The sequence below is a fragment of the Sceloporus occidentalis genome, unplaced genomic scaffold (assembly GCF_023333645.1).
Source record: "Sceloporus occidentalis isolate IW3139 unplaced genomic scaffold, rSceOcc1.0.p SCAF_5, whole genome shotgun sequence".
NCBI lineage: Eukaryota > Metazoa > Chordata > Lepidosauria > Squamata > Phrynosomatidae > Sceloporus > Sceloporus occidentalis.
This window is the reverse complement of record NW_028316985.1, coordinates 129,619,765-129,635,437: the sequence shown is the minus strand read 5'-3', so window position 1 is coordinate 129,635,437 and position 15,673 is coordinate 129,619,765. Positions and strand designations below refer to the sequence as shown.

Genomic DNA, 15,673 nt, shown 5'->3' with positions numbered 1-15,673 from the left:
GTTACCAATTTGTATGAACACCAGTGCCTTGCTACAGTGCTCATCTGAGACATGTTGAATTGGCTGGGTGGATCTTTTGATTCAACTGGAGATATGCACTGATATTCAGAGTGCTCAGTTGCTATGTGGGACTAAAGTTCCGTTTAGTCAGTTCTCTAAATATATGAAGTCTCTAAGTGGGCAGAAGTACAAAAGATCCACCTACTGTGTCTAAAATCCTGCCCCCTCTCTCACCCTCCAGCCTCTCCATGCTGAGTAAGGATTGCTATAGAAGCAGTTTATTCATTGTTCACTTCAGGAGTGGTAGAACCCTACAAACCATCAGTGTTGCTTTGTCACATGCAGGACTCTAGCTCTGTTCAAGGACCATGGGTTCATCTGTATTATAGAAATAATGCAGTTTGACATCACTTTAAGTGCTGTTGTTCCATCCTAGGAAATACTGGGATATGTAGTCTTACAGGGTCTTTAATCTTTCCTGCCAAAGAGTGTTGGTGTCTCACAAAACTACAAATCCCAGAATCCGGTAGGATGGAGCTATGGCAAATAAAATGGTGTTGGACTGCATTATTTCTACAGTGTAGATGCACCCCATGAGCAGAACATGGGCCATATTTGCCCACCTCTCTGCCCATGTACAGCCCCATTCTTTGTGGAAAATGCCTGGATGCTAAACTTTAAATTTTATACCATTCTTTATGGCAAATGACATTGCCATTGCAGATTTTATGCCATCAATATCTGTGATAATAGCAAACTTGTCTATAAATATATTATTAAAGTATTGTAGAAATTGCAGAGCAAAGAACAAATTGGTACAAAAAAGATGCTAACCAGAATATCTTCCCTTTCTTTTAAGTTCCAAAGAGGCAAAACAATGAAGATTTAGCAGCCTTTAACAGCAGTTTGGTCAAGTACCCATGCAACAACTTTGAAAAACCAAGAACAGAGATAAAGATCAACAGGAAAACTGCCTTTGGTCTAACAACTCTGGTACTGACAGATTTTGCAACTATATCTACTCAACCAAAAAGACATAATGGAAATGAAAATCTTACTTCAGATGGAAGCTGCCTGCATGGTTCTTCACAAAATGATTATAATGCTACCTACCACTGCAGAGTAAATGAACCAGGGCCCTTCCATTATCAATATAAATCTTTAAAGCCAGCACAGAAGAAACAGAAGATTGATTACTCACTTTCATCTGTTGGGCCTATGAATGAGAATTTAACAAGCAGGTTTGTTGTTTCCAGATCTACCAAGACTTGTAGTGTATGGATCACAAATACAGTCTAGAATTGATATGAAATATGGTACTTATAAGAAAGTTTTTAGTTCTTGAAGTAGTTCAGTATAAATATCTATTCTGTCAAATAGATATGGTATGTGTACCGGTGCACAGAACGACTTAACCTGCTCCTGCAACATCATGTGGCCTGTGGCTCAGCTTACTAGATCATAATGAATTATTAAATTTCCTGCCCAAGTTGGTAACCATAATAGTAGGATGAAGTGTTATGAAGACCCCTCTTTCATTCCACTTTGTTCTTCTGGAAGAAAAATTACAAACTCCACTCCTTCCCCTGCTTAGCTCTCCATGCATTAATTAAAACATTCTCACTCACAATAAGCTTTTACCAATTAATAGATAGCATCCTTCAAACTGTGAATTCTTTAAACACCATTGTTTTGTAGTTGTCTCTAGGACTGTAAAAAATTTTGTGGTTCTTTCAGAGCAAGTAGTTATACCAAGGTGTGCTCTTTAAAAAATGGAATTGAGACTCAAGGTGAAGCAGTTTTCCATATGACCCTTGCCTCCAACATTCCAGAATAGAGGACAAAGTTGGATGGCAATCACCGGCCACTTAGCTTCCTCTATTTATATTATTTAAAAGCATTGAAGGACTTTCAGGAACTCAGAGGGAATACAGACTGGCAAGAAATGGCGGCTTTGGGGTGGCATAGGGGCGTGGCATACGCATGGCACATACCCCGAAGCTGCCCTCCAAGCTGGCGACACTCCACCTTGATGACCACACAGTGGGCAGTGTCATGGCATTTCTGCGGTGTAGCACTTAGACGCGCCACATCGCAGAAACAGAAAAGCCACAGCCACCACGGAAAGGGTGTTGTTTTCCAGCTCGAGAAGGCGTGGCATTTTGCTGCTTCTTTTTGGGCTGGAAAAATGTCTGATCGGTGCTGTGGTGTGCAGTTGCCACAGCCCCGATCCGTCACTCAAAGGGGCAGCATGACGCAGTTCCTTTAGGGCCTTCTGTTTTGGCCCTCAGTCTAGAAAGATGTCCATTTGGTTTATCTAAATTGTGATGCACAGAACTGAGGAGCAAGTGCATTTCAAATAAATCCAAACACATACTATATAGAGTTGTAATTCCTGGAATAGAATTCTGGAGAAGCAGCCACCAATATGGTTGTAGCTGTTTCAACAAAAGCTTTAGAGATTCTGGAACTCTTTAAAAATGACCCAGTTTTGTTAAGCTTCTGTGAACCAGAGCCCAGTGTATCAAGTGCACAAAGTGTATGCACACATGCTGAATACAAAGAGGAGAACTGGGAGATAGGTGAAAGTGAAGCTAAAAGACAATAGCAGAGGCATCACATGAATGTGAACAAATAAATAAGATATCTAGCATGAATTATGTGACTCACTCTTGACTGGTACTCACATATGACAAACAGGTATGGCAAAATTAACCATACACCTAAAGAGTGACCGTTCCTTTCAGTCTTGAGAAAGGCATTTGCAGAATCCACTGGATTAGATTTTCATAATGTCAGACTTGCTCATGCTTTCCAGATTAGTAGCTTGCACAGTTAATTTATTCTGAAAAGACTGTGTTGATTTGTTTAAATATTGTGACCTTCAGGTCACCTGCAGAATTCCAGGAAGATTACAGCGTTCATCCACTGATTTCATTGTGTCATCCTTTTTAATGCCTGGTTTCTGTTCATTTATTCTCATGAAAAGTCTGAACTGACCTATTCAGCCTGTGTAAATGGCAGAAGAATGGTGTTGTCAGATAGCATAAATCTTGCTAGAAAATGTGCACATGAAGCAGTTGTTAGTGTATGAATGTACTACAGAGAGGGAGGAGGGGAAGGAAATTGCCGAACTTATCTCCAAAATATGACTTCTCTTATTCTAATAGTGTAGAAAGATAAAAGAGCAGCTGTAAAAATTCACTACACTCGTCCCTCCACATTTGCTGGGGTTAGGGGCACAGGACCCCCATGAGTGTGGAAAAACCGCAAATAACAAAAACACTATGTTTTTGCCTGAGAGAACACCTCTCTTGGAAGCTCTAGGTCCTCCAGTGCAACTCTGGTCAACATCTGCCAGACAGTGATCATAGAATTGCACTGGAGGAGCTACAAATGCCTATTGGAGTGTTCTCTACGAATCTCTAGGGCTTTCAGTGCGACCTTTGGTTAAAGTTGACCATAGAGTTGCACTGGAAGACCTAGATATTGTTAGAGAGAACATATTAATAACATCTGGATAATCAAATCCACAAAAGTCAAAGCTGCAAATATGGAGAGACGAGTGTATAATTTACACTGCAGAACAGGTTACATGTAAAGACAGTATTTGCAGCATGACATAGTACTGGAGTGCATTGGGCCTTCATGAGCAAGAGAAGCAAGAAACCTATGAACTTTTTGATGTGACAAGCAGACCTGTATACATGCTGTGCTCTCTTGTTCTGTTTGTTCCTCATTTTGGTGGGCTGGAAACAAAACAACATCAGCAGCAGCAAAGAAAGAAAGAAAAAACGAAAAGAAAAAGTAGAGGGTGTCATACGTCAATTACTATATATACTTGTGTACAAATTGACCTCATGTATAAGTTGAGGGAAGGTTTTAGGGCCAAAATCATGAATTTTTATATGGCCTGTGGAGTTGAGGGTAGAATTTAAGAGACAAGAGGTTTTAGGATCAGGTTGGAAGTGGAGGGGGGAAAAGAAGCTTGGTTGCCAGAGGAGATGCAAGGAGGAGGCGAAGCAAAGGTTTTAAGATCGAGTTAAAGTGGAGGGGAAATGGAGGGAAGGAGAAGGAAAGATTTGAGATCAGACACAAACACATGCTTCGCAGCTCTCAGAAATCATTGCTGAGTCACGGGGAATGGGACATTGGAGGTGCTTTTTAAAGGACCTTTATGAGCAATGTTACTGGTTGTTATTGTTGTTTACTACCCTCCAGTCAATCTCAATCCATGGCAACTGTTGACCTGTATATATGTCGACCCTAGATTTTAGGGTCAAATTTTGGGCATAAATTTCTTGACTTTTAGTCGAGTATATATGGTAGATGCTGTCACTCTGCTTTTTGAACTTGATTTGTATCATGCTTGCCAAAAAAGATTGGCTGCTGCTAAAACAAAGTAACAAAAGCAACCTAACTATATTGAAAAATTCACCACCAAAGAAGATGTCTCTCTGAAGCATAAACTGAAAGTTACTTTCCAACTCTTCTGGTGATGACTAACAGCAGAAAAAAGTGAAGCTTCCCTGCCACCTTCATAAAATACACTTTTCTGCCTTGCCAGTCAAACATACTCCTTGCTGGAATATGATTGGGGTCATTAAAGTAGCTTTGATCAAAGAGCATGGAAAATGGTCTCTGAAGCAGACAAGTAGGTACAGATCCCCATGGCCTGGTCTAAGATACTCATCATAGCTTTCCAGAGGGGGAGAATATAATTGGAGGGAATTGAACCTCTAGTACATCTAGCTACTGCCAATTCAGGATGACTCTTAAGCTACATGAAGGCACGGGATTTATGTTAGCAAGGCTGGAAAGGTGCAGTTTATAAAAATAAGAGGCAAGGCAATTTGGGAAACTTTAAATTTGCCTCTTCCATTTCATGTCAGCTGCCTGGATATTCAGGAATAAATCCCTCAGTTTTGTTTTAACCGAAAACATGCAAGGTAGCTAGAGTTTTGCGTTTTGTTCACAAAATGAAGATAAATTATTGAAAGGGAAGAGTTTGTGTGGCTTGGAAGAAGGCAGAGGGACTGATGCTCTGAGTGAAGCTGCTGATTCTGTGGCAACTAATATCTTTAACTTTGTTGCTGGTTTATTTTATAACCTGTCATTACAGAGCACCTCCAGATAATATGACAGATGGCTCTTGTCCATTAAACGCTATCAGTCCTCGCTGCAGTAAACACAAACGCTTCTGTGTTCTCCGCGTCGTGAGGAAGGATGGAGAAAACAAGGGCAGGCAATTTTATGCTTGCCCTTTACCCAGAGAAGCCCGTTGTGACTATTTTGAAGTACGTAAGATTATACCTTGCCAGCACCTGGAAAGGTACAAATCCATGATTGCTCATGGATTTTACTCATTCTTTTATCATTAACATAATGGAAAATGAATTACTGTGATGATGGCTTTGTTTAAAGAGGTACTCAGTACAGTCTGGGATGGATAAGTAGCCACTGTGAAATGATTTTCTGTATGAACCAGATGGAGCCATGGACTTTTCATTTGTGGTTTGCAGCAATACACTTTCCTTTATTTACCACAATATAGAAAATAAGTTATAGACTTAGTGACACTTCTCATCTCCATGGTCAGTAAGGTAGTCTCTCTTCAAGTCATACAGAACTGCTGCCCCTGTGACTTAGTTGGAGAGCTGAAAGATGGGGTAGGAGTTGTAGGAATGTTTTTATCCATTTATCCACATTTAGTTCTTTACCCAAGCATCTATAATATATCTGGGGAATCTTTGGAGACTTCCAGATGATTTGAACTAACATCCTTTACCATGACCTACACTGTCTGGGGCTTTTGACAGTTGAAGTCTAAAACAATTGGTCATCCAAAGGCCTTGCACTTTTGATCTATGGAATTTCAAGAGATGAGTTTCTTAGAATTATCATTCTGTGGAGAAAAGGCCAGCATGAGACACCCTTCACAAGAGGTACTAATTCCTCCAGCCTTTGTTTATACACACCTTTGTGCTGGACAGAATGCTTTCTCTCTACTCATCCATTCTTCTTCCTCTTTTTCCGATACAGCAGGAACAAGTGAGTCTCCAGATGTTTTGGACCTGAACCCTCACAATCCTTTACCATTGGTTATATTGAAGAGTATTGTAGGCAAAAACAAAACAAAAACCCTCAAAAACAAAACAAAAGACAAGAGAAAACCAACTGGAAAGACACAGTTGCCTCTGCTATAGAGACTTTGCTCTATTTAATAGCTAAAACCAGTGTACCTTTCCATGCAATTGAGGTCAAATGATAGAAGTGCCTGCAGCCATTGCTTTTCATTTTGCTGGATGTTTATAAGCAAGTGGCTTCTGCAAAAAGAAAGGCAGTAGCAGCTGTATAAATTCCTTCCATGAGATAAGATACATGTACAAAGGGAGCAGGACTACCTCATGGCATTAATGCCTCTGAAAGGTCTGAAAAGAGGTATTTAGCAGTGTAGTGAGTGCATCTAGAATACCATGTGGCCAGGATTCCAGACTGTGTACAACTCCTATGTACATACTGTACTGGCTTCCTTTTCTATCTTCTGGTTAATGTGGTCCTGGGGTTATAACTGTGGAGCCTGATACCATTGATAGAGAGTCCATCCCCTGCCTTCATGCTTAATCTACAGGTAGAGATAACTTCTGAAAGTGGCTGGAGTGCTTCTCATACCTTGCTAAATATGGGCTGGAGCCTACATACCAGGAGCAGGGACTATTTCCATATGCTTTTGTTTTCTGTTAGCTCACCTTTGACAATGTCTCGGCTGTGCAGTGTGGTAACTAGTGCGATAATATTGTTTTGACCTTCAGATTATAAAAGAAGGAGCATTAGAGCTTTAGGGAAGTGGGATCTATTGTTTTGGAGCCATGGGCCATCAGAACTTTACCGGGATAAATTAGTTGCTTCCAAAGTCAGATAAGACTCTTTAAAACTGTCCTTTCACAAAGTCAAACCAGTGGAGTTCAGGCAGCGAAACAAGCTGTATTTTAAGGAAAGTAGTTGAGCTTTATTATTACCGTATTGGTTGCACCTACCTGACAGAATTAAAGGAGAGTTTCTTGTCCCCAGTCTAACTGAGGAAGTTGGCTACAACGTCTGGTGTTAAAGGAAAATGTTTTCTCCCTACAGTGGGCAGACCTGCATTTTCCCTTCTGCAATCATGGGAAGCGCTGCATTATGAGGACAGTGTTGAAGATTGGCCCTAATAATGGAAAGAATTTCTTTGTGTGCCCTCTGGGCAAGGATAAGCAGTGTGACTTCTTTCAGTGGGCAGAAAATGGTCCAGCAATGAAGATTATCCCAGGATGCTGAGCTATTCATCTGTGATACACTATCTGACATTAATCTTCTCAAACTGTGTGTGCTATACTGTTCTTCTCTGGGAGATGTTTTAAGAGGGTTATGATCAAGTGCATTTTGTGATTGCAAATCCATCTAGATTGTACTTTATATTTGAACATTCCTTCTTTTGTCCTTCCTTTAAACAACTTCTGCTGTTTTCTAGTGTTTTATCTAACACTATAACCTCTCAGGTGGCAATGTTACTAGACCTAAATAGACATTAACAAAATATATTTTGCTATCTTGGTTCTTCGCCTTGACCCAAATCTTTAAGACTAATAGGAATGGGTCTTAGAGAACTGCCTGACTCGGTTGTCTATCACTATGTAGTGCAATCTATCAGGAAAATATAGAAATCTACCCATGTCATTTGTCCTTCAACTTTTTTTTAATGCTCTCAGTTGTGTTTTCCATAAAAGTTTTATTGCAATGCATTTAAGATGAATGGATTTTAATACACTTTGTAATCAGTTATGAAAGATTAATACATGCAATAAAATGTTTCAAACAATGACGAGACTTTGTTTGTTCTTAAGGATAGCTCTGCATAAGCTCACAGAGTGCAAAGAGAAACAATTTCTATGTACTTACCTACCAAGTTTTGTTGTCTGTGATGGATCTGTAGGTGACCTTGTTGTGATGGTTGTTGATCTTGTTTTTCTTCAGAATGGAACCTGTACTAAGAATTGCACATTTGGAAATGAATAGGTTTTCTTCATCTTAATAGTATCATTTTGATCCTATGCAGAATTAAGCATATTGAGCCGTTTGGTTTCAGTGCAGGTAGATGCACTGAATTTAGTATAATAAATAATAATAAAAGAATAAAAATTATTTTTATCCCGCCCCCTGTGTAACACAACCGGGGCAGCTTACAGCAATTAAAACATTCATTCCAAAATCCCACCCCCCTTAAAATACAATAGAATGAGGCCACATGTGTTTTAAGGATTTGGGAAATGCACTGCCCTCAGGTTGCTGGATTGGAGTTTCCATTATGCCTCATGATTGGCTATGTGGACTAGAGTTTATGGGAGTTGCAGGTAACATCTTGAGTGCCACAAATTACTCATCTGGTCTGTAGGACACAAGGGCATTGGCAAATAGCTATGTTTTCAGGTAATGTTTTATCCTGCCTTATTCAGAGAATCTTGCTGAGGCCCCAGATAGCATATGTTAAATGGAACCTTTCCATATTTCCTTACTGCTTTTCCCACCTTTTTTTCTTCATGGGGAAAAAATTGTTATTATTATTTATTTCATTTGTATGCCATGTTTCTCCCAGGAGAGACCCAAGGCAGCTCACAGTTAAAAAATATTTTAAAAATTTGATAAAATTCAAAACAATTAAAATAATAATAATAATAATAATAATAATTTGTTTTTTTATATACCGCTATTCCAAAGATCATAGCGGTGAACAGCAAGTAAGCTAATTAGCAAGTAAGCTAATTTGCCCCCAACAGTCTGGGTACTCATTTTAGCGACCTCGGAAGGATGCAAGCCTGAGTCGAGCTTGGGCCCTTTTGCTGGTCTTGAACTCGCAACAACCTTGTGGTTTTGAGTGAATGGCCGCAGTACAGGCATTTAACCACTGTGCCACCAGGGCTCCTTCATAATCTACAACAGTGGTCCCCCAACTCTGCAAACTATTGGCCAACATGGCTGAGGCTTCTGGGAGCTGAAGTCCAAAATCTCTAGAAGGGCACAGCTTGGGCACTACTGATCTACAACAATATAAAAGGAGGAAAAGGCAGAATACATGTACAGTGTCTTTTCACTGGTAGTTCAAACATGATTGGAAAGAGCCCTGGCATTGTAGAGTAGACCCAGATGATCTAACCCTATCTTCTCAGTTACCTATGTAAATATATGAGGCCTTCAAACTGCAACCCATCCCTACTTGAGACTAAGTCCTATTGAACTTAGTAGGACTTTCTTCTGAGTAGACGTGCATGGTATTGTAATGTTTGCAGTACTTGATTCAGTTCCAGTAATTTCCACTGGTTTTTGTTTGTTTGCTTGTTTGCAATTGCTCACTGAAGACGAAATTCTGTCCCTCTCTCTAAAATTGAATTTGTTCTCTACTTTATATGGAATCTGTTAGAATTAGCTTCTCCCATCACCCTTATTTTGTTAGCTCACCTATTAACAGCTTAATTAGATCATTTGCAACTCTTAAATAGCTTACATATATCAGTGAAATACCAGTGAAATGATAACCTGAAGTGGGGACAGAAAATATGTGTGACTCTGGAAAATCGGATTATGACTCCCACTGACTATGCTGACCAAGGCTGATGGGAACTGATACCATCTGGAGTGCCACATGTTTTATGCCCTGACATAAAAAAAGTCTTCTCATGACTAGTGGTGAATGTACACGACTTTGAATGGACACCTGACCACAGGCAAAGAGACATGTATTGAGCCCCCTGTAAACTCACCAGAGCAATTACAGGAGGAAGCATATTCTGTACCTCATCTGAGAAAAGTATTTTCCCCCTCTAAATCCTCCTAAAGTACTTGTCACAGTTTGCTTTCCTAAGCAAAGTTTATAATCCAGAGTTGATCTTGTAGCTCCTGTTTTCTAGCCTCTGTAAAGTTAGGATAATGTTGAAGATTGACCTGCTGACATGCACAGCAGAGAACTCTCCTCTTGTCAAAAGCATAATTGTTTTAGTACAGCAACAACACAGTTCCACATACTGCCAAATGATTTCTCAGTAGTTTATATGTGTCAAATACACATTTTAAATTGGTGTTGAATGACATCCAATTAAAACAAACAAACAAACAAAAAACCTGTCACATCTGCCTTCAGTATTTGGTATGCTCAGACAATGTAGGCTTTCAGCTTGTGTAAACCAAATGTTCGACTGGTAATGTTTTGTCTATAACATGCCACCTGTTGTATTTCTGCCTCATCCATTTGCTAAAGATGATCTGTCAAGAGTAAAAAGATGACTATCCAAAGTACAAATATTGCAAAACAAAATGTACAGAATTCTCTCTGAAACCAATTATGCCTGAGCTGCACATTTGATAGTGTTTGGGGATATATGCAAGAACAAAATCTTGTGGATGCTGAAAGCTGAAATTCAGGTGAACCTAAGTGCTATACTGCCATCAGTGTTTCTTAGATAGTTTTGTTTAATTAGTCCCTTCCACCACATTTTAAATGTGTTTTAACATGTTCCATGATCAACAATGTTATTGATAGACCTGAAGAGGAACTTTTGTCAAAGTTAAGAGTTTTGCTATTGTTGAAAAAAGAGGATGTGGTACTCATGTAAGGCAATAGTTTAATTCTTTTATAAAAGTTTTTACATTTATCTTTATGTTGCAGATGAAAAGCACTATAAACAAAGCTAAAGAGAATGCAAAACTCTAAAGATTCATCACATTATTTCATCCCTTTAATAACTGTTTTTCAACATATTTCTGGATTTGGGTAAGTGGAAAAAATGAATTACATTTAATCTCATTGAAGTAAATAGGAACATTCTTCTGAACAATCAAGTGTTGTGCTGCATATTTCTAGAACTAAGTGTAAATGTATGTGTAGGCTTTGATTAAATCTTTCAGGTGTGCTTTAACACCAGACAGAAATTGCTTTAAGCATCTCTGTTCTGTACGAAATACAAGAAACAAAAGCATACAAGAGGCAAATGCATTATAGAGGAATGCAAAAGTTTGGTTTCAACAGCAAACTGAAGGTACTTTCATAACTAAGTCCCGTTACAAATGGGCCTTAAAGTGCGCGCTCCGTGCGTGCTAGGGTTAGAAAGGGGCGTCCTTTTCGGACACCCCCAACCCTAGCACGCGTGGAGCGCACACAAAATGGCTATACGGGGCGGCGTGGATGTGACGTCATCATGCCGCGCCAAGGCGAATAGTGCACCCCTTCCCCGGCTGCAAAAGGAGCTCCGAAACGGAGCTCCTTTTCTGTTTGCGCCGCTGGGCGCAGCCTTCATATGGCTGCACCCAGAGATGCAGAGGAGAAAGGGGCCAAGCGGTCCCTTTCTCCTCCTCCCCGCCGCCGCGGGGTGTCCTTGGGGCTTGAAGCCCCAAGGACACCCCTTTCCAGGCTGTGGGGAAGGGGCCTTTTGCAGCTTCCTCGCAGCCTGGAAAGCGGCGGATTGGGGCCTCAGAGGCTGCCGCTCTGGCCATTGAGGCCCCGATCCAGCTGGGAAAGGGGCGGGTGCAGGCCGCCGCTTTTCGGTGGTCTGTAACCCGCCATAGTAAGAATTATAGATAGAAATAGATGTTCAACAACTAATGCCGAGGGACCACACAGTGTACCATCTAGAAGTTTGTTTTTGTAGGATTTGGGTGGCCATTCTACTACAAGTTGTCTTTTTTAAAATAAGAGGCTTATAACTATGTGTGTGCGTGCGTGCGTGCACATATGTGCTGTTAAGTCACCTGTCAACCATTTACAGGCTATATAAAGGGAAGCAGATGAACAGCCATGTTGTATTGGGATTCTCCCTGGAGTCAGTTAAAAAGGGATAATGGAAAGCCAAGGCTATAGCAATGTGATAAAGCATGTTTGAACACTGAAGTCTGTTTAAACAGACAGAGGCCTTTGAAATAATAGGTTTCAAGTACAGGTAACATTAATGGAAGGTAACTGGGTAACCAGACATTCAAGCAACCCTGATCTATGCAACTATATTCGACTATACAAGGATCTGTAATTGAAAGAGACATTTGGAATACATCTCATGTCGGGGGAGGGGGGGGGGAGGAAAGCATCTGTACTTTTCTCTAAATAAACCCTGGGATCCTGTTATGTTTGCTGTCTTAGACACACACTTTACTGTGAAAAGGAAAGATACACAGCTGCTGAAGGACTGTTAAAGACTAGCTGTGATAGAAGGAAACAGACTTGATAGCTTGCTGACTGCAATCTCCTCATATTAGCAGAGAAAGAACAGAAGAAACCCCTTAGGCACTCTTTCTAGGACCAACACAGTCTAGAAAGATACACAAACTGCTTGCCACAACCTGAGAAAAGATTAGTTGGATTTACATTCCCTATGGACTTTTCCCCATCAGTGCCAGTGGAATGGGATGCATTTTGCTTGGATAGTTTATAGTCCTGGGGCTTGTGTATTTCAGAAATAAAAATGAGAAAAGTCGTATATACATTTTAAAAAATAAATGTACATTTTAAAAATGCATACAAACAAAAAAGCTTACAAAAGCATACATTCTGAAGTGGGAAGCAGCACAAATTTCTGTGTGTAATAGAGCTGTGATATGGAACCGAATAAGAATATCAGTGAGATTCTGAGATATGTAGTGAGAACAAACTGTTAGGCTTTATCAACCTAAAAAATATAGGTTCTTTTGAAACTAAACCAACAGACTTGAACATCTGGATTTTCAGCTGAGGTACAACCATTGGCAAAAAAACCTCACAACCATTACTTACAAGCAACCTGGCTTCTATCCTACACATGCCATTAGATGGAGGCCTGTTACAGACAGCCAAAATAAAGCTGCTTCGAGTCACAGTGGAGCTATGCTGTTTCAATGATGCATGCGTCCTAAGAGTCCAGAAGCCGCACCAAAGCCACGCTCCAGTCTGGAGCGTGGCTTTGGTGCGACTTCTGGACTCTTAGGACGCATGCATCATTGAAACAGCATAGCTCCACTGTGACTCGAAGCAGCTTTATTTTGGCTGTCTGTAACAGGCCGGAGTGAGTTTGTATTGTTACCTACCATTGACCTAAATAGATCTCTTTTGTCTGCAGTCTTGCCGCCACATCCTTTTTCCTAAGCAAAAATAGGTGTATGTTTTACTGGCTGCAGTGAAAGCATAGAATGAGAAAGGACTGTTGAGACTCCCTGTAGTTGTTTGGAGAATTAAGAGTAGTTGTCAGGCAAAAGCACTCTAGACTGACTAAGGCAATTCTCCAAAATAACTTTGGACCTTGTTAGCATATCCAACATACCCTGTGTTATATTTGAGGCTACATATTTTCATATCTGGAGCCAGACATTTTCTTGACCTTTGGAACACCAGAAGACTTTCCCATGGAAAGGACACATAGAGTCAAAGACATATGAAGGACCCAGATAATACCAAGACAGAAGCTAAATGGGTTTGCTGGTCACTCCTTCCTCGCCACTCAGATCTTTGTTACACTGCAAGATGGCACCTAGCACCCCTCAAGGCTAGATTCTTAGTTTTCAATATCAGTCCCAAACCTAGCCTCCTCGCACACAGTTGGCTTTCAGCCTGTGCACACAGTTTGCACAGACAGTTTCTTCCATTCACTGTATCGCCTTCAGACTCCACCTGAGCCACACACCATTTTCTGTGGTCTTCTCTTCAGAATAGGTAAATATCACTCCCTCTACAATCCTAAGCTTCTGTTATCCATTTTCAATATATATTTTGGTTATCTCTGAATGTTGTATCTGTTTGAACTACTGTTGTGTGTTTGATTGCACTCTTGCATATCTCAAAATAAAAATCTTATTTCACCAGATTTAAGAGTCTTCTGCAGTTAGTATGGTATAGACAGGTGGAAATGATCCTCAGCATTACCCAGCCTCTTGCAAACCTCTTTGAGCTAAGCAATTTCCCCCAACATTTAAAAGAGAAGCTGACATAGTTGGTGGGGACCCCCAGTCCCCCATTTTTTGGAGTAACAAACTGAGATGGGCAGGGGAGCAGGGACTACATTGCCTTAGTGCTAGCTCCAATGTCTAAGGAAGGAAGGTTTGTGCAAAATGTCCTCCCTCCACATGGACCCTATTCTGTTCTCTAAAGTCCAGTTTTCACTGTTGCCTGGGAAGGAAGTGCAAATGAATGAGGAAGCAGTATCTCCTGGGAAGGCAGCAAGCAGGCAGCAGGACAAGTGGGAGAGAAGAAGCCAGGCATGATGTTCTATTGGTCAGCTGATGGACACCTGCTGAAGTATGGCCCTCGACAGGCACCCAGCAAGGCCAATCTCTGACCAGATCCACAGGCTAACCAAATGCCAAGACCACTACAGAAAGGAGATATGTTCTTAGTGCAAAGTCTGCAGCCAGAGAAAGTTCCGCATGACACCAGTTAGAAAGTACTATGCATCTTTTCCATTTCCCCCCTCTTAATAGACTTATTGCAGTAGGAAGAAAGGATGATGAACTGGCCAAAACAGAACATTCTGAGTGGAGGAAGTCATCACTCTGAAGTATTTTGTAAAATTCAGTGAATAAGGCAGCTGTGTTAAAGGCCTTGTTTGACACGGCTCCAAACTCCCCGCAATAAGCCTTCACTGCTCTCCAGTGTTTTTTAACGGAATCTCTACCAATAAACCTGATGTTCAGAATCTATTGAACAGTTTCTGTTCTTCCTTTCCCACTCTGCTCATAATCAGTTCACACAAAGATGATAACCTTTGATTTGCACACTTTTTCGTGCAACACTTTTGCTCTTTTAGACAGTTTTGACAAGTGTGCTGACAACAGACAGGCACAAGCCTGTCACTCCCCTGTAATTCATTTGTGTGTGGTACCTCTGAGCCCTCCAATTCTGCCCAAGTTATATTCAAATCTCACATCATTCATCAGCTAGAAGAAGGAAGACAAGTACAGAAAGGCAATTTCAAGCAGATGATGAACGCCAAGTGTTGGAATGAGAAATCCATTTAAGCATAAGTATAGTTAAGTGCAAGTTAGGCAACAATTGCAAGCATCAGATTTCAGGATGCTAACAGCTGGAAGGTGGAAATACTGATGGCTGAAACCCACAGAAGCTTTTTAGCTGAATTATACAGCTATTCATCTTGTTTGGGTTTGTGCTTTGGGAGTGCAGGAAGTGGTGGGGGGAGGGATAATGTAATGGCAACAGTATCTCAACAGTCAATTGTGGTTCCTTTTGAAAGCGAGAAAATACACTTTGGATAAAGGAAAATATTTAAAATGCTTTTTGTTGTAATTAACACTGCACCGGCAGCATTTTTAACGGGTCTTGTTACACCTCTTGACTCATCCCATTTACTGGAAGATTTCATTGCAAATCCTCCCAGACTTTGAGCCAAGTAACATAAGATAGTCAGTTTCATGCAAGTAAAGATTGCTGGGCCTTTAAGAGGTAGGTTAGAAGGGAGGACTTTGGCAGAAGCTCCTTCTTCTACGAATGCAAGACTATGGCAGGTTCAATCAAATCTGCCTAAATCCACTAGAAACTACTTAAGGTGCCGTAGGAAACTACTAATAAATACCAGATGCTGCAGGCTGTATTTCAGGGGACGAGACTAGCAAAATCACATTGGAATATTCTTTGCCTAAGAAAACCCTGTGAAATTCCTGGGGTTACTGAAAG

At 40.6% G+C, this 15,673-nt stretch overlaps 1 protein-coding gene across 2 annotated transcripts in view; it reads left to right on the top strand.

Annotated features, from left to right (window-relative positions):
- Nucleotides 1-7,818, top strand: part of NEIL3 (nei like DNA glycosylase 3) — a 35,093-nt gene extending 27,275 nt beyond the window's left edge. Inside the window, exons 8-10 of one of the 2 annotated variants that reach the window (XM_089526999.1) lie at nt 860-1,241; nt 5,123-5,297; nt 7,132-7,818. In XM_089526999.1, coding sequence (XP_089383125.1) covers nt 860-1,241; nt 5,123-5,297; nt 7,132-7,314 — 740 coding nt within the window. In that variant the 3' untranslated portion in view covers nt 7,315-7,818. Of the gene's footprint in view, nt 1-859; nt 1,242-5,122; nt 5,333-7,131 lie in introns of both variants that reach the window. The other variant, XM_089527000.1, reaches the window with a different exon arrangement.
- Nucleotides 7,819-15,673: the final 7,855 nt, after the last annotated feature.